Source organism: Meleagris gallopavo, chromosome 6, assembly GCF_000146605.3.
Source record: "Meleagris gallopavo isolate NT-WF06-2002-E0010 breed Aviagen turkey brand Nicholas breeding stock chromosome 6, Turkey_5.1, whole genome shotgun sequence".
NCBI classification, from domain to species: domain Eukaryota; kingdom Metazoa; phylum Chordata; class Aves; order Galliformes; family Phasianidae; genus Meleagris; species Meleagris gallopavo.
In genome coordinates, this window is record NC_015016.2 from 24,067,037 (window position 1) to 24,090,445 (window position 23,409).

At 36.0% G+C, this 23,409-nt stretch overlaps 1 protein-coding gene across 4 annotated transcripts in view; it reads right to left on the reverse strand.

The window, feature by feature from the left end:
- Positions 1–23,409, reverse strand: part of LOC100545427 (macrophage mannose receptor 1-like) — a 53,919-nt gene that overhangs the window by 28,722 nt on the left and 1,788 nt on the right. For 2 of the 4 annotated variants that reach the window (XM_019616410.1, XM_010712623.3), the window contains exons 2-8: positions 19,416–19,817; positions 18,100–18,273; positions 13,738–13,902; positions 11,597–11,710; positions 9,494–9,640; positions 4,982–5,164; positions 1,020–1,177 (exon numbers count right to left, since the gene is read on the reverse strand). In XM_019616410.1, the coding sequence (XP_019471955.1) occupies positions 1,020–1,177; positions 4,982–5,164; positions 9,494–9,640; positions 11,597–11,710; positions 13,738–13,902; positions 18,100–18,273; positions 19,416–19,817 (1,343 nt within the window). Of the gene's footprint in view, positions 1–1,019; positions 1,178–4,981; positions 5,165–9,493; positions 9,641–11,596; positions 11,711–13,737; positions 13,903–18,099; positions 18,274–19,415; positions 19,818–23,409 lie in introns of those variants that run through there. The other 2 variants (XM_019616411.1, XM_019616412.1) reach the window with 2 other exon arrangements.

Here is a 23,409-nt window from a genome sequence, read left to right on the forward strand (position 1 = left end):
CACTTCTCACCAGAACTTGACCACTCCTGCAATGGAGAAAAACTTCAAAAAAGATTACAATCTCATCCATGCTTCTAATTGCTGCAATTTTTTTTTTTCCACTAAAATACATAGCAAATCCTAACATTCCAGACACATCTCACTGCATGTGAAGTTTCTATAGCCTGCTAAATTCTTAATGCAGCAGAAAGGGGTAAATGTTCTTTTCCTTCCTGATAAAATAGGTAAATCATGTAAATCCTGTATTTTTAATTATCACAAAGAGGAAAAATATTATTCTGCAACATTACACACTGACTGGCTTTTATACCAGATGAACCATAGAGATGTGGCACTGAGGGACATGGGTTAGTGAGCATGGTGGAGATGGTTTGATGGTTGAACCTGATGATATTAGAGGTCTGTTCCAACCTTACTGACCCTATGATTCAGATTATCTCAGTCTTGATAGTATACCGAGATTATAAACAACTGTTATAATCCAAAAGGAAGACTTTTCAAAACAGCCTTGCAATTGTAGGTATCGGTGAGTAGGATCAGCGAGTAAAGGCTTACACTAATGCCACTGCTAAACACTTTCCTTGCTGCTTTTCATGTGCAGAGCAGACACAAACATGACGTGTAACAGACCTAGACCCAAGACCCAAATTTTATAACTTTGTCTAGAATAAGAAAACAGGGTTTTTTCTCTTCTTCTTTCTATCATCAATAAAAATTGCTAGTACAATTTCTTAAGATAGCTGTATATGTCATAAAGATTCAAAGCAGAAAAAAAAATTCAAGCATATCTAAATCAAAATGTAGATTCCCAAAGAAAAGCATTTAGATGTTCATGTGCTTTCTAGTGTAATTAAAAGTTTCTTCCAAAGTCCACATGTGCATATGGAAATCTCTGGACCTTGTGGGGGGGGATTTACCTTAAAGGAAAGCCACCACTTGCTTCTTTCTCAAGGAAGCAGCAAAATAAATTAATTAATTAAATAAAATATAATTAAGTCAATAGTTAAACATGACTTTACCTTTCCCTTCATAACAACGCAGTCCTCCTGCCTATTGTTTGCATGAGTGGGTTCTCCACGAAGCCACTTGGCGTACGTGACAGGTGTCCCATCACTCCATTCAAAATACATCTGAATCTTGAGGTCATTCAACCCAATCCAAAGTTCATCATCTGGCTCTAAAACATGATTGATAACAGTCCTTATATGTGATGTTATTTATAGGATCTTACTCTCAGGAAGGCTAAAAGGAAGTCACAGAAAATTAAGGCTGTTTCATATAGAGGGCACAGCATTCTTTATATATTCACTCCAGTCTTCAGGAAAAGCCACTCACTCTAGTGGCAGTACAATACCAGTGTTTAGCTTCATACAAAAGCACAAACTTGCTCTCTATATTGAATTATGTTGTAGCATAGTCTGGCTTGTTCTCCTTTTCCAACTTAAATCATTTGGATAAAATAAGTAACAAGATACAACTGACCACCTAAATCAAATCCTAACTCCTCTTTCACCTCTAGCACAGGAAAGAAAGTAGAAGTACCACCTCTTCTAATGCTCAGACACCCAGCGTGTCTTAGAGCTGACAATCAGCAAGCATACTTGCAAGTTGTCCCATCATCTGTTCCTATACTTTGTTTCATTTTACACCAATATGCAATTCCTGTTGCTGTTTCACTTTTGTCAGTCCACTGCGGAGTAAATTTTCATTTGGAAGGAAAGTGTAGGATTAATCAAGAATCTGACTTCACAGCTGCTGTTCTTAGAGGTCCATTCACCTGTGCTTAAAAGTCTCCACCATATTGCTACTATAACATTCATTATTCAGTTTTCTTCTGACAAAAAAAAAAAAACTTCTGAATAAAATCCTATTGAAGATTAAAAATTGGGCATTGATAATGATTGAATTTAATCATCATCAAAGGGCATTCCTTTATAGTACTGGTTTTGTAACTTTGTTAACTGCAATTGGAATTTATTATGAGAGTCATAAAATGTATTTAATTCCATCATTAATGGTGGCATGATAGAACTGTATTTTGAATTAACAATATTCAGTCATCTTTCATGCTCACAGTTTGTTCTCACAGTTTTCCCTTCTTGATCAATTTTCCTCTTAACATTCTCTATCCCTACTGATCATGATCAACTTGACAACAGAATTGCTCATGGAATGTAAAAATGGGACCTTGTGTCCACCCAAAAAGACATCAACTGCTCAAGAGTTCTTCAAATGGAAACTGGAACTGCTTCTCTTCTGTTGCTCCCCTGTTAAAAGTCATCTCCCCTAAGGCAATCCTTTTTGATTAACACATTTCAGATTTTAATAGACATCTCAGCAGCTTAAAACTCTCTTGTGACATTTCTGCCATTTGCTAGCTACAGGAAGATGGAGGCATCCCATTCTGACAAATCAAGCTCCTAGAAAAATCACCTTCCAGCTTGCCACTTGAATAGTCATCGCTCTATCCTTCCTTTTTCCCTCCATTTCCTTTGCCATCTTTATTGCATCTGAGTATAATCAGCCCTTATAGCTCATCCATACTGTCCTTACCAACCCTTCCCTAGTACTCAAACTCAGAGGACACCAGATTCCATTTAGCAACCAACACAACAGAAGCCTCCTCCATGGCAAGAGATTCTAGTGTGGTGGGCTCATAATGTAGTAATACAGTATCACAATAAATAGCATTCCATAACACAAAGATTATGTTTAAGTCATAAAATACACTGTGCAAATCAGAAAAGGACAAGAATTAGTGGATCCCCTTCCTAGTTAACATTTTCTCCTCTCTGTAGAAGAAATGCTGGCATAGAATTTGGTCACCTCGAAATCTGTGAGACTAAACACCAAGTTTTTCTACAACCACTTTATCAACTAGCTATTTCCCCCTCTCTCAGACATGCTCTAAGCCATGTTTGTACAACATCAGATTCTGCATTTCCATGTAAATATGCACAATACATTCCTTTTTTATTCTTCAAGTTCTCCTTTGTCAATTATGCCAAAACTGAAGAAGTTTTGCTACTGTGACCATACTTATCTCATACTTACCCCTTATTGCTCAGTTTTATCACTAGACTGTGAATTGTCTGGTGCAAAGATGGGCTTTTACTCTGTTTGCACAGCACTTATTGCAACAGAGTTCTGATCCAGGCAAGATTATTGAGGCACCCCCGCAGTACACAGTGCTCTCATCACAGAGGTGAGAAATGACAATCTGATACTGAGAGACAAATGCCTTAAAAGGCATCTTCAGCAGTTTCAAATTTCCTCCTCTGAAAAGATTACTTTCTAAATAGTCTGTTGCAGTATTTGTGCCATCTGTGAAAGTCTGGTTTCCTTCAGAACTATATGCCTTTCAGAAATATTCACTTCAAAAAAACCAGTGCAATGCAATTAGTCCAGAAAAGGCCTTTGGAAAAGATATTAACCTCTGAAACTTGTTCCAAATAACAAGTTGAAAATGCATCTAATCTCCTTCAAATTCCTTCAAATGTCCTAATGCCTCATCAAGAGGTCTCACTTTTCCTAATCATCCCTTTTCAAAGAAAAAAAGTTTTGCATAGTTCACAAAACAACATATCACTCTTACTATGCCCTATGCCATGCTCTAACTCTGGGTCATGCTGCCTCACCTTGAGGGCTTTGTGCAGATAATATAAGAAGGTCATAAAACTATTGGAGACCACCCAAAGGATTGGGAAGACAGAGAATGGTCTACGAGATAAGGCATATAAGGAGCAGCTGAGGTCCCTGGGTTTGGTCAGCCCAGAGCAGAGGAGGCTCAAGGAAGGCCCCACGGCAGCTGCAGCTCCTCGCAGGGGAGCAGAGGGGCAGCGCTGAGCTCTGCTCCCTGGTAGAAGCTCCAGAACTGTGGCATAGAGCTGCTTCAGGGGACGATCAAGATGGAAATGAGGAAAAGGTTTTCCACCAGAGGTTGCACAGGCCCTGAAACAGGATCCAGAGTTCAAGAACAATTTGGACAATGCTCTCAGATATGTTTCTTAATTTTTAGGTATTTCTATGTGGCGTTGAAACTCGATAACACTTGTGGGTTCCTTCCAACTTGGGATATCCTATGATTTTATGATCGTAAGAACAAGCACAAGTTGCAATGGAGTTGGACAGGATACAAAACTAAAGCAGATCAGCTATTCTGAGATTGCTATTCCTGCTGTTACGCAGCAGCTCAAGAGGGCTTGCTGCCCTTTCAGTGAGAATAAGCTACCTGACAGGGCACTAAAAGCACATAGAGGATTAGTTACTGCAATGAAGAAAACATAGGTGTAAACACGTCTCACCCATAGAATAGTAGTATCTGACACTAAATGTAAAATAATTTACATGGAAAGCAACAGCAACTACAAAATGGCCTCAGCATAAGCATGGTTGTATCTCACAAAAAGAGCATCTCACTTAGGTTATCTGTAGCCTTTCTTGACTTGCAAGAACTTGAGTATGTGAACACTGAAATACCCCATTTCAGATGAGGTGCCTCTGAATACATGTACTGGGACAGACAGCTTCTTATTTCATGACTTGAAAAACATGGACAGTAATAGGATCCATAATTTCCCCAAGTTTTCTGACCAACAAACATTGTTTCCTCTCAGCTATCTTTGCAGAGTGAAAGTAAAAAATCTTCCAGCTTCTGAAAACATTACAAATGGCCTTAACCTGTATAAGAAAAGGTAAAATCAGACCCTGAGAAAGGAGTTTGTTTGATGCAATTCACAACACTGATCACAGCATAGTCTCTGTAGTTTTAAATCTCCTATTTTTTTTCCAACTTTTGAAGTTTAGAATTTAACTCCTTTGCATCTTGTGATGAGGATATTGTTAATTTTTTTATTTGTATTTTTTAAACAGCCTCCTTCTTTTCTCTTAAGCTTCTTATTTTCTTAATATAAATGATATATTACTGCAATAAATAAAATAAATAAATAAATAAATAAATAAATAAAAATTAAATACTCACGGTACCCAAGCTGAGAAATAACAAAGCTATACTCTTCAACATTATGGATGCTAGCCAGATCCCCATCCTCCTTTCTGCAAGATGTTAAGGCATCTTTCCATATTTTGGGGTCCCTGTGAATTATGTAGCAGTGACCAGCATATGATATCCATTGGTCAGGACACCTAATAGGCACATCAGTCTCTGAAAAGAAAAACAAAGAACTTCAGAATTCTACTCTTAACAAAAGATTTGAAATTACATAAGCAAAGATTTAAACAAATTAATTGTTTATTCTCATCCTCGAGAATAGCAGGGTTGAAAAATATCTAAAAATATCATCATGGGCAATTATGATTAAAAGTTAAAATCCCCAGATATTTTTAAGAGCAATACAGTTGCAAACAAGTGCTTTCAACTTGTGAAAAGATGGAAAGAATTTAACTGCAAAAACACACTTTTGACCCTTACACACACACACGCATATTAAATTGTGAAATCTAAAAAATTGTGCTCTGGCATTTTTCTGCATTTCATGCCAGCATTCCTTTTCATTCTCAGTGATGTTCAGAAACAGGATAAGAAACTGGGCTTACAGAACTTATATATGAAGGTAATTTTTTTCCACTAGACTTTAAGCACTTTATGGACTAGCTGCATTTTCTAGATAAATAAATAAATAAATAAATAAATAAATAAATAAATAAAGTGATTCTACAGGATCATGCAAGAACCCAAAATGCAAATACTGCTTTTAGGAATGCTTTTTAAAAGCACAGTTGAGAAAATTTTTCTGTCAAAGTAAATTATTGCGCTTAAAGATTGCTTTTAGGAATTCATCAGAACAGTAACAGAGTACTGCCAACAATCACATTGCTGTTCAGCAAACAATTCAGCCTTGGAAGAAGTGCCATCCAATTGCATAATAAACAGAATTTATAATCATTAGACAGTTTAGCAAACACCAATATAGAGCGGAACAGGGACAGCAAGCTTGCAGTAATTCTGTTGGGAAAATAAACTTACGTATGTCAGAGAACAAGAAGCAATTTGTTTCTGTATGACAGTGGTGTATATTTCATGAAAACATTTAACTAGGCATCCAAAGCCATGATTAGTCAGGGCAAGTTTGCAAATACACATCCTGTTTCAGCTAAAAGATGCTGACAATTAATAGTTATTTAGTGTCAGACCACAGCTATAAACATACTTTTTTTTGTCTGCAAACCCACCTCAAAAAAGTGCCAGGATGTTATCAGAAAGTAAAACAGAACTCTGCCATCTCAGGGATGAGGAGCCCTGTGTATGGTCAAAGTCCTGTCAATCCTGCCACAGAAGGAAAGAATAGGGATAGACAGAGATATTGGAAAGACAAACTGATGGTATGTGGGGTTGTTCAGAGAAATGAAACAGAGATGACAAATGCTGTTGTAGAAGTATCATGCTTTAGGCAGCTACCTGATTCCTACTGTGCCTGGGGATAGCTCTGAGCATGTGTATCTTACAGTGCTTTGGTACAGCAAGCAGTCAGAGAGCAGCTCTGAGAAAAAAAATCTAGACTTACATGCATCTTTAACAAAGTCACACAATGCACCCTTTTGCAAACAGTAAACAGAATAGAACAGACACTATCAGTTCAGACTTCACTACAAAGACAATCACACAGGTCTTTATTCCCCTGTGGCTTTGTAAGAATCTCTCAGACTGAAGGAGACTGTACGAACATTACTCTCAACACTAAATCAGCTACGGCAGGCAGGGAGACTCTTTCAGTTGTAAATTCAGTAACGTTAGGGAATTGGTTGAAGGCAGAAAAACTGGAGAAGTAGTTGACAGTCTAATTTCTTCGGAGCAAATTTTATTGACATAGCTGGGGATTTCTCAGTAGGACAAAGCCTCAAGTTGTTCATTTCCAGCTGTCAGCAAAAGTTAACTCTGTGCTTCCCTCTTCTTCTAAAGAAAACACACAATACAATGCCCTGTGATCTACTTTTCATCCTAAAGAAAACAAGTACTAAATCCTGAGCTTCATCTAACTTAAATAAAATAAGCAGGACATGTTAAAGCAAGTAATATCTAACAGTGAGAATCACATTAACGTATAAAAAACATTATCTCAAATGTCAAGTTGATGAATACTGTGGAATAGTTCAACATAAAAAAAAAAAAAAACATAGACTTAAAAAGACCAAATAGTTCTGCAAACTATAAGCTTGGCTTCCTGAAGTCTGAATGTCTCCCAGTTATCGACTTGGGTGTCTACAAAGGTAAAAATACTAGCTGAACAATTCTCATGATTAGGGAATTAATATTTCTCTCTCACACATTCATTCTTCATTGTTGATAAGAGAGAGCTTACACAGCCTTCGTAACAGTTAAATTAAGTGTATTTAATTCTCCAATCAGATATGGGGGCTTATGAAATATTCAGAAACTCAATACTTTATGTTTTCAAATTGGGATGAAAACTATTTTGGCAGTTACTTGGTGGAGGTAAGCAGCCAGCCAGCTTTTCCTTAGAAAATGAAGTTTAAAACTAAGCATATTTTGCTAGTGAAATTAATGGATTCTTACTGATTCATTTTGCTGTATTGCAGACCAACTGCTTTGAAGCCCTAAAATCTAAACAACTTAAAGATATATAATAATGTGGCCCCCTGCTGGAAAAGAAAAAAAAAAAAAATCTCGTGAAGGAAGTCCACACAGCTGCTGAGTTCCTGAAAATCTTCAAATGCTACAAAAATAAAGAATCTGTAAAGATTTCTCTCTACTTTGTTATAGGTACATGATTCATTCTGTTATAAAGTGTTCTCTCTCACAATCCTTACATGGTGCTCTTTTGAACTTAAATGTAACTTCTAGAGTTAAAATATTGCCTCTGCAGTTAAGTTGTGCACTCGCTACTAATTGCATGCATTAATTTGCAATTAATTTATATTTTGACACTGGAGCCCTGGTCAGGAAAACATCATCTGCCATGAGTTTTCCTTTACATCATTAGAAATTGAGGGCACTTAACACCTTGCACGACTGCATGCTTATTCCTTTTATGACTTCCTCCCTTAGGACACTTTGGAAAATATTTCATGATGTGAACCACTGCCAATTTCTGTTTAATCTGTCATCACGTTTACTCAGCAATTTCTGTACAATTGAAAACTTGTGTCTCATTTCTGTTCTTCTTGCAAATTACTGATTCACTTCAGTATGGGAGAGGTGAGGCAGGAAATCAAAACACTGATGTATAAAAAAGAAATAGCTATTAGCTCCGAAGTGAGGTTGAATCTAAAACTAAATAAGATAATAGGTAGCACTAAATCAGTGGTTCATTTACAAGCATCAGTGTTTAAAGATATGTTTATAAAAAGCTGAGTAACAGCCCACGGAACAATCTACTTCAACCTAAATAAATAAAGATTTTGGCTGTCAGAAATATAAAAAATACTAACAGTTATTTGCATTTTAATTCAGAAAAGTGTTATAATAAGTATTAGTGTCATTTCCAACTCGGACAATAAATACAGTTTATTTCAAAACTGAAGCATATTTAATTAACATTGATTTCAATATTTGATTAACAATACACTAGCTCCCTTGTTTTTCTTAAAGAGAAAAAAGTTAGGCAGAAGATACTGTTTCAAGATTTTTGGTATCACTGAGCTGGCCATATGTTGGCAACAGCAGAAACAACATTAAAAAACACATTTTTCAAGTCAAACTTTTTGGAAACTTCACATTTGACATCTGATCTTCCAATAACGTATATTAAAAAATGGACTGGAAATAGGGTCGTGGTTTGGATTTCTGCTTCTAAACCCTTTGCAAAATAATGTCAGAGAATTTGGAAGATACCTGTACAAGCTAGAAAGAGGAATAAACTTGGAAATAAGGGATAACAGAAGGAAAGAGTGTTGAAACAAAGGAAAAAAGTCACAGTGTAAATTATAGCACAAATAAGTCTAAATAAAGCTATGAAAACTTATCCCTGATGTCTTTCCAGTGTACCGTAAGTGCCCAAATTATATTTCTTCTAAAACAGTGTCTGCATGTATTTAATCTAAAGTATTTTGTAATTAAGCTAGTTTAGGTATATAGAAAATATAAATTCATACATAATTACATACATACATAGTTTTTAAACAAATCTTTAAATCTAAAATAATTTTAAAAATTCTTTAAGTTTACTATTAACTTGCACTGTTAAACTTACTCCATTTCATAAGCAGCAAAAAATGACAGCAAGAGAGATAGATTATTTTCAATGAGAACATGAGCTTTTAGATAATTACACATTTTTTTAAGCATTAAATTATTTACCTTTTTGTTCTACATACAAAATGTGAAAGTTTTGTTTGCTTTTGGAAAGAGAACTCAGCTATACTACACAGGAAGTAAGGAGAACAGAATAAAGAGGAAGTACACAATGCTCAATTTCACAGGGAATCTTGGTCAAGTCACATTTTGCACAGATATTATCTTTTCTCAATTTTATGCCATTAATAATTTTTGTTAGGGGATTATTACCAAGCCTACCTGTAGGAACAATGAAAGATGCTAAAGTAGCATTTCCTCGTTTACAAATATAGCCAAGCTTCTGGTTACATTCCCAGTTCTCCCACTTGGCAACTTTGCCAGGATTTAATGCTGCACAGATTTTTCCAGGTTCTGGAGAAGGATGCCCTTTAAATAAATAAATAAATAAACAGACATTTTTTAAAAATGACAAACCACTCAACAACAATAACTAAGAATAAACACCTCATGATTACACTTCCAATTACTTTCAGATTTGAGTTTGCTCCATGCTTTAATTATAAGACACATTCATATATAGGCAGCTGTCATTCCCAGCAGGACTTTAACCTGAATGGTGCAGCTCGTTCCCTTAGCAGACATTCTGCTCAGAAACCACACGTTGAGATATTTATCCAGTTCACAATTGTTAACACTCTTTTCACAGGTTCAAAGACTTGATGTGGTGTATTACAGTGCAAATATTTCATTTGTTTTTTCCCCCCTTTCTCAATTCTAGAGTGCATTTTTTTTAATCTGTTCAGTAAGCTAGTCAAAATCTGCATTTAAATGATTTAAGTAAATAGTAAGCAATTATTTTGCTAATATGAGTTTGTTGTTCTTGTATTATTTAGATAAGTGGACAAAATATTTGGCTCTCTGGAAGATTAGCAATAACACTAACAAAAGCATTAAAAGGAAAGTAGAACTACTAGAACACAAAAATTCTGCAGTAAACTGCATGAACTTTTCAAGATCTGGTCTAATATGATTAAATCTAACAATTTTTTTTTTTTTTTCTTTTCCACATCTGAACACATCACTTTACTACATAACAAGTGTCAGAAATGCAAAACAATATGGCAAAACAACAATTTGGAGAGAGCAAGATTGTTCATTGAAAAATTAACTCCCTATTTCCTTAGATTACAGTTCTTCCCATGGGAAAAAAATGGTCCTATTTCAAGAACAAAAATTAAAATGATTTTAATGGACAAAAAAAGTTCCAGCATAGGAAGCTAGCTCACTCAAATGCCCAACCCCCATCTTTTAGCTATGGATAACTTAGCTCCTTTATGGAACATAAAACATTCCTGTTATAAACATAAAATGTTCCTGTTATTTGTTTAGAACTAGTGAGATGGAAGTATGTAAAGCTTCCACAAATTCTTTTAAAATTTACTGGTGGAAAGAACAGTTAGGTCTTCAACACCCACGGAAATGGGGATGAGATAGAGATATGCTGACAAAAGTGTAACTGTGAAGTAGAAAGCACAAATGTAAAATTGGTTATATAGATACCAGCGGACTGAAAAACAAATGGAGTCCATCTTAATTACTCCAAAACTCAGATAATTCTTTACAGGATAAGTGAGAGCTGCCTGCAGTTTCAACAGTCATGAACAGTTTCCCTTGCTGCTTTGGCTCTAACTCAGATCAGGCTTTCTTCATCCTTCACTACATGCAGCTCCTCACCTGTGCTTTTGGCAGACAGACCTGTAAACATCCTCTCAGGAACTTGTATTTCAGCCCATCTGCTTGCCTTGTGTGCTCTCGCCATTGGAGAGCTGTTTAGATAGTGGTTCAAGTCACTCTTCAAAGATTACAAAGAAGTTTTGTCCACCTAAAATTTGGTTTGGGACTTACCTCCAAAATGGAACTACTGAGTGATATGATGGAGTAACTTACAGAGTTACTGCAAATTAAATACATGGGACATGCTCAGTGAAAATGAAGAGTATTCAAACTATAACTTCAGACATCCACTTAAATCAGTCTCCAAAGTCTTCCTGAATAGTTAGTGCAAGGAAACAAGGGTCCTGATAACAGTCACCTTAACACAGACACTGAATAATAAACCAGAAAAGCACCTTTTCGCTGCTGCCTACAGATGTCATGAAGAAATTGTTTTTAATACTGGCACTGGAGTTCAGCATTGCAGCCACAGGTGTGAAGCAGCTGGTTTTGCTTCAGGATAGACTAGTCTAACATATTTAGTTCTGTATGTATTACCACCAAGGTTGGTTAATCCAAAATGAAAATAAAAATCCAATCACTAAACAAATAACCAAAACAAACTGGAAAAGAAAGAAATTTAACCTCTTAGAAAAAACATAATCTTACCTGGAACCCAATTTAAGTATCTGAATGGAGCACCACCAACCCATTGCCATCCACTGTCAAAATTCAGGCTGTTAAGGCCAAACCAGAGAGCAGAACTCAGCTTGCCAGTCAAACCTAGGTAACAGAGACAAAGAAAGATACTGGCAGTGCACAGCAAGAGCAAACATTCTCTTGAAACTTGAAAGCTTAATTTCCTTTGGTTCTCCTTTTTCCCAGTACAAGATTTAAAAATTTTAACCTCAGGTGACTACACTAAACTGCAAATATGGTTTCACATTGCTCACGTTACTTTTACTGTCAGAGTTTTCACAATTTTAGGTGTGAGGAATTGTGTTAGAATGGAGAAACAATAATACGTATACATTCTTTGCAAGTAGATTATCATAAATACGAAGCAAATCATTTTTTTCCCCAGAATTACAAAATACAGAACTGATAGCTGACAGAAGGGAAGTAAATAAATAACCAGTTTTCTAAAACCAACTATGAATCCTTTCCTGTCATGTAAATATTTTCTTTTCCAATAAAATCAACAAATGTGAGCTTCAAATTCACTAAATATTTTAAACTAGTACTATAAGCTGTTTATATTTTATCATGCCACATTTAAATATGATCATTCCAAAAGTTATCTTTTTAACGCACATCTGGTACATTTTGAAACTCATCTGAATTCACTTCTTTAGCCAAAGTCAGTCAGGATTCCAAAACAGGTTCCAACTTACTGTTCCAGGTCTGAAAAGCACTTAGAAATAATATCATGCCCATGCATGGTCCTATTGAATCCTGTGTGTTTTTTTTTTTCCATAGTAATTATGACTCAATTGATTCTCTCTGCTTTATGTCTAAGAAAAAATTGTAAGCTTAGCTGGATGAGCTCTGATTGCTTTTGAATTGATGTATTTCTGCATAGCTTACAGGAAATCATTGCACAACTTACATTAAGCATTTCTGCCTTGACTGATAGCATCATACCAGTATTCAAATTTACTCTATGTATTTAGTTGTTTTTGACACTATGGTTACGGGTAACACTTAAAGCACAGCCAAGTTAAAGGCAGGGGTTCTTACGTACTGAAAAGGATTGGGATGTAATGCCAGAGTCTGATCTGGCATCAACAGGTTAATGTGTTCCAGTATTACTTCTTCACAAACAAGTGATGGTTTATGAAAAATCAAGATCTGAGCATGACAGGAAAACCTAATTCTGCAAGAATAGCTGTAGAATGAAAAACTGACTTTGGCAACAATATATTATAGTTGGCAATTAAAACATGTCTACTAACAAGTCACTCCTAAGTGTCAATGCTCTCTTGAGCATTAATTTGAACATTAACTTAATCACACTCAGTAAAGACGACTTGTGTTTTGGCCATATCCTTTAACTGGAAACAAATGTTTTCATAGGACAGATTACATACAATATTAAACATAGATTTATTGAATAATCAATCATCCTCTGAATTTACAAAGTACAAAAATTCAGCTTACAGCGTAGAAAAAAAATATCAAAATGTTTTCTAATCTATCTAGTAGCTGTAATATTGAACTACCTCACACGTGTACACAGGCTCAGAAGACAGTGAAAACAAGACTGCCTATGTAGAACAGGAACGTCTTCAAGCATGAATTCAAGATTGAATTTTCACAGAAATGAATTTGGGGGAAAAAAAGGAGTCTGAATTTAAGCTACTTGTAAGTTTTCTTGTTTATTAGTTCCTTTTTCTTATCAGATTTTAGCATATAAAGATGATATTGCAGCTTTAATAATATTTGGCAAAAATGCTGATTGGTACACACACCAAATACAGCATAAAAAGAATGCAATCTTTGCATTTGCATTTTTTTCTTGAACACTACTTTGGATTCGCATACATTCCAAAATTATTTCCTTATTGCTTGAATTACTTAATTGCTGTGGTTTTTAGTCACTATTGTTTTCCAGCAATATTAATTCATGAGAAAAATCATCATTATATTTTCAAGTTTCCAGCTGAATTATTCAAGATAACAATCTAAATCCAGAATTAACAGAACTGAAGAAGATACCAGCTTTCAAGATGGAGCATGCTATATAAGTGTCACAGTTAAAACAATTCACTTTAAAAAAAACAACACCCTGATGGATGATATTACTCTACCTGCTAGGTATGTTTGTTCATGCAACTCTGTGATACTTAATAACTCAGCCTTCTGTTGTTGACAGCTTTTTCTTGCCTGATGCCACGTTAGCGCTGACTCAGAGTTTATCTGATATTGGACATTTGTTAGAGGATCAGTATTCCACAACGAATCAATGCTATTAACTGCCAAGAGAAAAAGAAATACTGTGACTGATGACAAAGACTGAGACAGATACAATATAGAATAAATCACTGAACAAAAATACACAAAGCAAAAAAGAACAGGTATAAAAGGAGTCCTTTAACGCGTTAGTAAATCCAGGCCTAGGCCAATCCATGACAGCCATGTTGGACAACACACACATCACAAAACAATATAAGACCACTAAGGTCTTACAGTCTAACGCTAACTTTAGTCCATAAAACAGATGGTTTTTCTGAGCTAAGAAATCCTCATTTATTTTACAATTTTGGGTACTATGTAAAGTGGCTTTAGATTGTCTTCCTAAAATGAAGGTAATCGGACCCAAGCATTGGATTGAAAAATGGAAGCTACAGGGACCCCCCCCAACAGTGAGCCAAATATCACTCCATAGAGAAAATAAAGTTGCATGACAAAAGCAAAATAAAGAAGAGGTCACTATATGTCAGCCGGCAATGGGAAAAGTCCTGAAATTCCTGAAGCCAGTCTGTGTCAGCTCTTTAAGTTGCAAGCTGCGAAAAATTTGAAAGAAAGAGGTATTTTCTGAATTCAGAGAGCTCAGAAAATCTGTGCGTGTAAATAAGAGGAAAGCAGTACAATAAACAAAACTTGAGACAAAGGGTGGTACATATTAGATGTCAGCAGGTCAGTAACCAGTTCCACTTTTTCCTGTATTAAATCTGATAGTTTATAGACAATATGAAGTGTTTCTTTTCTAATTAGCCTTAGACAACAAAATAAATTCATAGTATACTCTAATATGGACCTTTGAATAAATATGGAAACTTTCATTCCATTATCATTATTCAGAAAGTAACTTCTATCCAAAGCATTTTATGAATATCAGAAGACAAAATTTCTTCACTATGCTATGTTCTACAAAACCACATGCACAAGCACATGTCTGGGATAAAAGAGAGACTGAAATATTAAAATCTATAATTCAGTAAAGAAGATTGTCTCTGGCCTTGTAGAAAAGATTTTACAGATATTGTGCAATCAATAAAAAGGAAGAGAAAAAGTATTCAACCTTCTTCTTCCTGTCTCTAATCTACAGTTGCATATGAAGCTGTTCTGTAGAACTTTGGTCTTTCATAAAAATAAGTTCATCTCTTAATCTTTGACTGTTTAGTTTTTCAAATATTTGAGTTCCAGACAATTAAACACCTTAAGATAGCAGGATTTGGGAAAATCTATATGGTATTGTTTAAATCTTAATATCCCCAGGGAAACCAAAAGAGGATTCACTTTTCTGGAATGATATATTTTAGCATCTAAACTTAATTCATGTGAAACAAAACCTGTCCTGAGTGCACAACTGGAAAAAACTCAACTTTACACAGACTAATTCAGTACATATTTTTGTACACACTGAAATTAGTGAGAATTATTGTTATTAAGAATTATTATCAAGAAAGTGTCCTACCAGTGGAAATACCAATTACAATTGCAATTTTAAGAAGTGTTAACAGGACTATCATATGTAATACTTCTACTAAATCTGAAAAGACTGGTAATGAACTTCAGAAATTTTAATTTCAAAACTGCAAGCTGAAATTTGGCCTTGAGTAGCAGTAACCATAGAAGTGTTCTTATTTGCTTCATTATCCATCCAGAACAAGTCGGAATCTCAGTCCAATATTCTTCAAAACTAAAATAGAGTCATAGTAAATGAGAACTGAATGTAATTCTTGTTAGATACCCTATAATACAACTGCAATCTCTTCCTCCCTGCCCATACAGTCAGGAAGGAATATACTTTATAATTTATATTATTTTACAGTATCGTATACAAAGGTATAAAACTGGGTGTTATCAACAGTAAAAAAAGTAAATCTAAAAAATACTGCATTTCTTTCACATGCTCATCTTCACATATAGGTGTATTTTTCTTCAGTGCTTCTCTCTTTCTTTTTCCTAAATGAATTTGTGAGGCCTGAAATCAAGTTATGAGTTCCAGGTAAATCAGAAAAAAATAAGACAAATGACTCTTTGTAACTTAGCTGACCAATTCACAAAGCATTCTGAACTAGACATAAAACCACAATGGAAAATCCTTCAAAACATCTCAAAACACCAGCTTGAGGAAAAGGCCTGTCATAAAATAAAGCCAATATTTTTGAATGGATGCACAAATGCAGATTTGCCCAGTGAGATTAATATTCAAGGTTAAAATTGTTTAAATACTTCCTTATTCCCTGCACTCTTTATTTATTTCTTTCCTAGTCAGCTGCAAGTTTTTTGCACTACTTACAAGCCTTTCAAAATTTTTCAGAAAAATTCTATCGTTTTCAACTGTCAAGAAAGGAGCCTCAGTGGACTTTTGCCTCCTGAATACAGCTGCATGTGCATCTCATGACTTGTGTTCCTGGTGATATTACCTTGTGCAACCTTCCTCAACACACACTTTCACACGGCAATGGAACACGTAGCTCAAAAAGACGTAGCGTACCCTGTAAAGAATCAGTATTTCCTAGGATATTAAAAATTGTCTGAAGTAGCAGCAACAATTCTGTTTCTTCTGTTGAGATTTAATTTTCATTGTCACTGTATCAGCATCTTTTGTGAAGCACCAACTAAAAGGCTCAAACTCACAATTGCTTTTAGCACAATCTTAGACCTCCTCATTCTGGACACCAGAGTTGGTTTTGTTTATGGTAGAAAAGTGATGGATTCAATCTGAATTTTAGTGTTTGTCTGAGCTCTAGAAGAAAGAGCTATAATAGTCTGCATCGCCTACTTGATATCAGCACCTCTGACCCCCCAGATAGTTTTAAAAAAAAAAAAAAAAAGCACACTTCTGACATCCTGTTTAATAATCTTTAACATACAAAAACTTCATTGTTATATGTTTAAAAAGTGCTCTTGTAGTTGAATTACTTATCATTCTGTAGTACAGCACAGTTCTCTATTGTAGGGCTAAAACTTTCCTACTTCTGCCTGTCCCTCATTAAAGCATATGACCTAAATGTGAATATTTTATAGCCAGTACTGAAGAATCAGGAAGGAAGCATGGAGGCAATCAGCATAAAGCAGCTTTTTCCAAAAACAATCTGAATGGATTTCCTTGAATTATGTCAAAGAACTAAACAATTTTTTAATGACACCTCCTATTTGCTTTCCTCAAAGAATGCTAGACAGGTAACAAACTTACTCTGGACTTGCATGTGCTGTATTCATGGAATTAATACTGCCAATATGTTTTTAATATCTTGAAAGTAACACTGGCAGAGGAAAATATTTGCAATTTTTATTTCTCTGAAATAACAAATGGAAATCGTACTTCATACAATAAAACTTCATCATCAAATCAGTTAAGATCAATGGACTCTGTTTTCTTCACATCAAAGGAAAGAGGAAAGACATTTTTTTTCTTTTGTTCTTAACTGAAGTCAGTTGGAGCTTTACAACTAAACACAATAATAAAGAAGAGAAGGAAAAATGCCACCTCTCCCATCATGACAGAAAAAGCAGCAGTTTGCAGACAAAGTGCTTAGTACATATTTTACTGAAGTCCAGAGAAAATTATTCAAATTAAACATAATTCCAATGTGTATTCAAATTTACTTAAAGGAATATCAACATTTCTACATGAAGTTCTGTATTACATAATACTACAGCTCAAACTGTAGTTGCACTTTAACTAGGGAATTAATAATACAAATGCTTCTCATTGTTTTTAATTATTCTACTGCAGAACAGTAAGCAATGTAGTATATACAGTAAGGAAATACCACATAAGCTCTTTTATATTCAAATGCAATTCATTTCTGAAGTAGTCTTAATTTTTATTTAAGTTATATTCTAGTTCCCAATTTTGCAGCACAAATTTCTATGCAGCCTATAGGATATACTAATGTAACATCTTTACATCAAATTAACTTTCTGTTTGAGTAAATGGTGTAATTACACATTCCAGTGTACAATTCACACGCTTTCACCTGGATTTAGTCAAGTTTTTTTTGTTTGTTTGTTTTTGTTTTTTGTTTTTTGTTTTTTTTATGCTGAGCCCTATTTTCCCATATGTAAATAGTTCCTAAAAAGGATAGCTAGCTGTCTAGAGACAGAAAAATACAGTTCTGAATTACATTTTGTAGAGCAAAAGGACAAAAGGACAGCAGTATTCCCAGGCAGCTGAATAAAAGAGCAAAGTAGAATCTTCAATGCACGAAACTTACTTTTCAGCGGGCAAAATCCATATCTCTTGTCAACATCATAATCTGCAGTGGTTCCACACCAGAACCAGCCATCTGCTCTGCCAGCATCTGTGCAGTCAGCATACCACTTATTACCAAATTTAAAAGGGAATACACAAGGTGCTCCCTCAGCATTTCCTCTCACTGTGTAGGTATCTAAGGAGATACGATAGTTTAAAAAAAAATATGTAAGTGGTAATTTGCATAAGATATATATCAATCCAGCTTTATGTTCGTATTAGAGTAAGGACAGTTTGCTAGCTTAGTATACAATATGCATTATAAATAGAATGCTGATAATTTCTAATCTGTAGGTATCATCTGTTAACCATTGCCACAACTAGACCAATTTTCATCACTTAAAGCAGACCACTGTCCAGAAAAGGAGACTACTAACCAGAACTGACTGAGCCAAGGCAAATGTATTCCCACGCTAAATTTTAGATGCATAACAATCAAAAGTATAAAATCCATAAAATCAAATCAAATCAAAGGCCCACACAAATCACTGATTCTTCTGTTGATAACTCAATTGCTGATCATTTTAAATACTATGTCACGTAGGTGTAAACCTGAAAGCTAGACCAGAGAGTATCTTCTTTATGCTCTACTCAAATAAAAGCCTTTGACCCAGAGCCATAATACTGTAGTTATTCTTTGTATAAACCCTAGAAAATTGATCATTCCCTTTCTCTGCCAAAATGCCATCATTAATATATATGTCTACATGTATATACGTGCATTTTCAAATTTAACTATTTAAAATATCTAATTTACTTATTTAACACTTCAGCACCAGCTCTCAGAGGAATGTCAAACATCTAGAAATGCAGCATCAATATACTGCAGCTGAAGATATCAAGAGTTAACTTAATGAAAAAAAAATCATATTTTCTCCCTAGGGGTGGAGTGGCAGAGAAGAGGTGAACATAATCAACAGAACAGACATTCACTCTTTGTCTTTCTGCATATATGTAAAAAGTCAAAATATCATTAACCGTTGTATAATAGTTATATGCATGTTCTGAACAACCAAACACTTTCTTCTCCTTCCAAATGAATCACTGTCCTCTGCTTTGCATGGTTAATTATCTAATTTTTAATGATCATACCTTTGACAAAAAAGCAAAATGAACCCCACAGAAAACATAAAACACACTCAAGTATAGGTTTTACCAAAGCCCATTCTCACTGATCACCAAGAAGACTAAGGTAATTCTCCTACACATCTCCTGTATTGCAATTAGATACACATAGCAGCCAGTTCAAAATACAGAAATTAATTCATAGAACTTTACCTTCATAGCCTCGAGAACACAGATCGTCTGTAGTTCCGTAGACTTTCCACCTACTCCATAAACCAGATCCCTTGTAAAGCATAATATTCCTTTCCTGTCTGTTTCCATAGTTGAAAAACAAATCTTCCCCTTGGATTGCAAAGAGAGTCTCATTTCTGCATTCCCATCGCTGAAGTTCGCTAGCCTTGTCACAAGGATACAGAGTGATCGGAACCCAGTCTTTCTTCGAAGGTACTCCCAAGCACAATTTGAATGCTATGCTCATAAGCTGGTGATCTGAGACCCACCTGAATTTTTGAGACTCATTTTCTTGAACACAAGGAGCAGTAGTCACTGAATTAGAACTCTGAGCCAATACACAGCGCTTGTGATCTTCATTATATATTAAAAAGGTGTTGGTATCTGTAAGACAAAAAACAATGGAATCACTTGGCTTGAAACAATCTTACCCACTATCTAAATGAAATACAAGACTAGATGCTACTCTTGGGGTTAAAATCTCATCAGCTATTCAGTAAAAGAGGACGGGATCCTCCCATGGCCTACAGCTGTTAAAGTGACTGTAGAATACAACTAGTTCAGATTTCAGGGCATTTAAACTACTTTGCATCAAAGAAAGAATCTATACTAACAACAGCAAGGCAGTAGAGACACATCTAGTGCCTCATGCAGCTTTAAAGCATGGGATAAACTGAGGAAAAAAGGCCCAATCATATTTCTGTTCCAAACTGCACCCATGGGAATTAGTGAGAACAGGGAGCATGCACACCATGTGCTGCAGAGCCGGAGGCTGAGCGCTCTGGCAGCTCTGCTTCCTTGATCCTGACTACAGTTGTGAGGACTACAGAGTAAGTCCCTCAGGCTCTGTTTCTCCATAGTGGACAGATCTGCTTTCCTAAGTTCTGCTGAAATCCCTGAAGTCTTACTGAAGGGGAATTTTTTTTTTTCTTCCCCTAATTTACCTTTACACACAAGCTACTTGCAGGGTTACAATAGCATCATCATTTTTCTCTCAGCTGCATTCATTGGTGATTTCCTCCTTACGTTTTTCCACTAAGAATGAAATACTAACAACAGTGGAATTTGCCATCAACTCTTAGTGCCTCTTAGTGACCAATGAAAATTTATGGGACTGTTTATAGCTCCCGAAGTTATATCTCCTTCTTAGTACAATGCACTTAACAACATACATTTATCCATTTTGTTTCAAACTTGCAATCACTAAAGAAGTTCCTAGCATTTCTTATATGACCTGGATCTACTGCATGGTAAATATTTGTAAGCTGGTCTCATCAAGAGTCTGAGAATTTTTCCTTCTCCTTTGGTCCTCTTGAGATACATCTTAGGATGATAAATAAATAGTTCTCTAACGTTGCATCTCATAATTTAACAGATTGATCAAGGCCTTAAAAATGTATTTTAACTGAGTTACAAGCAAGGGAAGATAAATACTTATTTATGTTACTCTGGGATTAAAGCTTATTAAAATATTATTTATTTTAGCGTTAGATTACCAAAGTAAGCAAGCTATATAATGCAAAAATACGTAAGGGTAAAACAGATTAACCACAGAACATTTTCCTTTTTCTGCTGATGTGGAAATGGTCATAAATTACTACAGAAGAAGCTGGGAACAAACAGCCTCTATCTCAGAGAAAGAGCTGACCTAAACTTATCTCACCCACGGGTCAGTTTCCTTCTCCTGTCCTCTGGCTTCCAGCTCACAGGGAAGCAGTACAAAACTGATGAGCACTGGAGGCACAAATTGTTCCCTTTTGCCAATCAGTTTTACTTATAGACAATACAAGGAAATATATAATTGTCGCTGCTGCTGATAACTTTTTATTCTGCTCTTCTACCAGCATTTAGCACAACGATACATGCAATGCTTGCAACTCTCCTTTTCCTGAAATCTTACTTAAAGTTTCCGGTTAAAAGAAAACGTCAGACATTTTCACAAGTGTGAAAAACATCCCTTGATCTTCTAAACTGCTAAAATTGTACTTCTGGCCTAACGCAACATTACATATTTTATGCAACTTATGGTCTTAAAGAGAGGGTGCTAGACACAAGAAAAACAGTCCCAAGTCAAAAGTCTGGACTGCTGTAGCCAAGCCAAAAGCAGTGTGGAGGTTTTGTTTGCAGAGACAATGCCAGAAACTTGAATAAAGAGGTGTGGCTAGGGGAAGAAAAGTAAATCTTCGGTCCTCTACATTTTGACTGTACCTTTACAAGGCATTAGCAACGTGTAAACACAATGCAGCAGCTTATACAAGTAGGTATTGAAAATAAGTTGAGACCCAAATAGGAGGGAAGAACGAGGCAAAAGGATACATGAGCAACTGTGACCGAGACTGCAGAATTCCCTTTCCCTCATAGTCACTCCTGTCATATCCATCACCATGCAGACAACTTATACCGTGGGCCTAGGCTGCTCCAGTTTACAGCTGTACTTATGTGTCTATTTGAACACGAATATAGATTCCCATATAACACTTTCTTTGTGAGATATAAGGGAGATACTAGAGGGACTAGAAGAACATCAAAAAAGTCAGATATCTGTGCAACACTCATTATACCCTGCCAACACTTCTCTCTAACCTCTTGATATCACTTCTTGCTAACAGATTGAGCTGCATCTGTCAAATGAGCTGAGCAAAATTATTCAGTTACATAATTGATAACCAGCCAACTAATTTGGAGCCTTAAGTAAACTAACATCCTACCTAGGGAAGGTTGCTTTTCCTAGATAAGCAGGACACTTGGAATCCAAAAGCAGAGTCTCAACATTCACAAGAAGTGAAGTAGTACCCTGTTCTCCACAAGAGTTGATAGTGTTAGCTACCATAAGGTAAAAACGACAATTACAAACTTAGTCAGTAGCCAATTTCCATAAATAATACATTGACCAAATAAGGGACCAAGCCTACTAAGCATATGAACTTTTGGCCGGATAGCACCTCCCAGTGGAATCCAACAACCACCAAAGATCCGTTAAAAGAACTCCATGATCACATAGTGAATGCATAGCATTGGGTTTTAACGTGTATAGCAATTCTCAGAATACGCAGGCACTTTGCAGGAAATATTCACATGCTGTATACCCACGTGTGTGTGCGCACTTTAGCTCCTACATGTACATGCTAGGAGGAGAGATTCCCCCATGCACTGAGTACTGCAATAAAGTAATGTCAGCTGTCTAACATGACATTTGTGTTGGTAAGTCTTCTTCCCAGATTTCAGTGACATAACCATGTGTTCCACCACTATTCAGTAGAAACATTTGCTTTAGAATTCCCATTCTTCACTACAGATCAGCTACAGGAGGTACATAGGAAGGTCCTCCACAGCATCACCCCAAGTAACACAGTCTCAGTACAGTTTTTAAGGGAGTAACCCATAATGAAAGTTTCAAAATTTACTTCTGGAAGGAGGTCCTTTAGAACGCATAGGAAACTGCCAGGCATAGGAACCAAGCACTAGAACTGTACTAGGTCTGGCTGGACTGGAATTAACTTTCAGTACAGCAGCCCATACAGTGTCGTGCTTTACACTTGCAGCTACAATGGTGCTGATATTACAGTAATGTTTTGGCAGTTGCTGAGCAGTGGTTGAGCAGCATCAAGGCTGTGTTAACAGCCTGAGCCCCCAAAGGTCAGGAGGCTGGGGGTGGGCATTTGGATGGGAAGGGGGCACAGCCAGGACAGTGAACCTGAACTGACCAAAGGAATATTCCATACCAAATGAGATCATGCTTAGTAGTAAAAGCTTCAGGAGGAGGCTGCTCTAGGAGTTGGCCAGATATCCCCACACCCAGTCCCCCTGAGGACTGGGACAAGAGAGCAGCAGTGCAGTACTTAGGTATCCGTCAGTGTTAAACCAAAACAATAACCAATACAGAGACATGTAGCATCTTTTCCCTCGGCTGTCCCAAGCAAACCCTGATAGATTTTTTCCCACCGGTTTTTATTTTCTTTACCCATCACGCTAATAA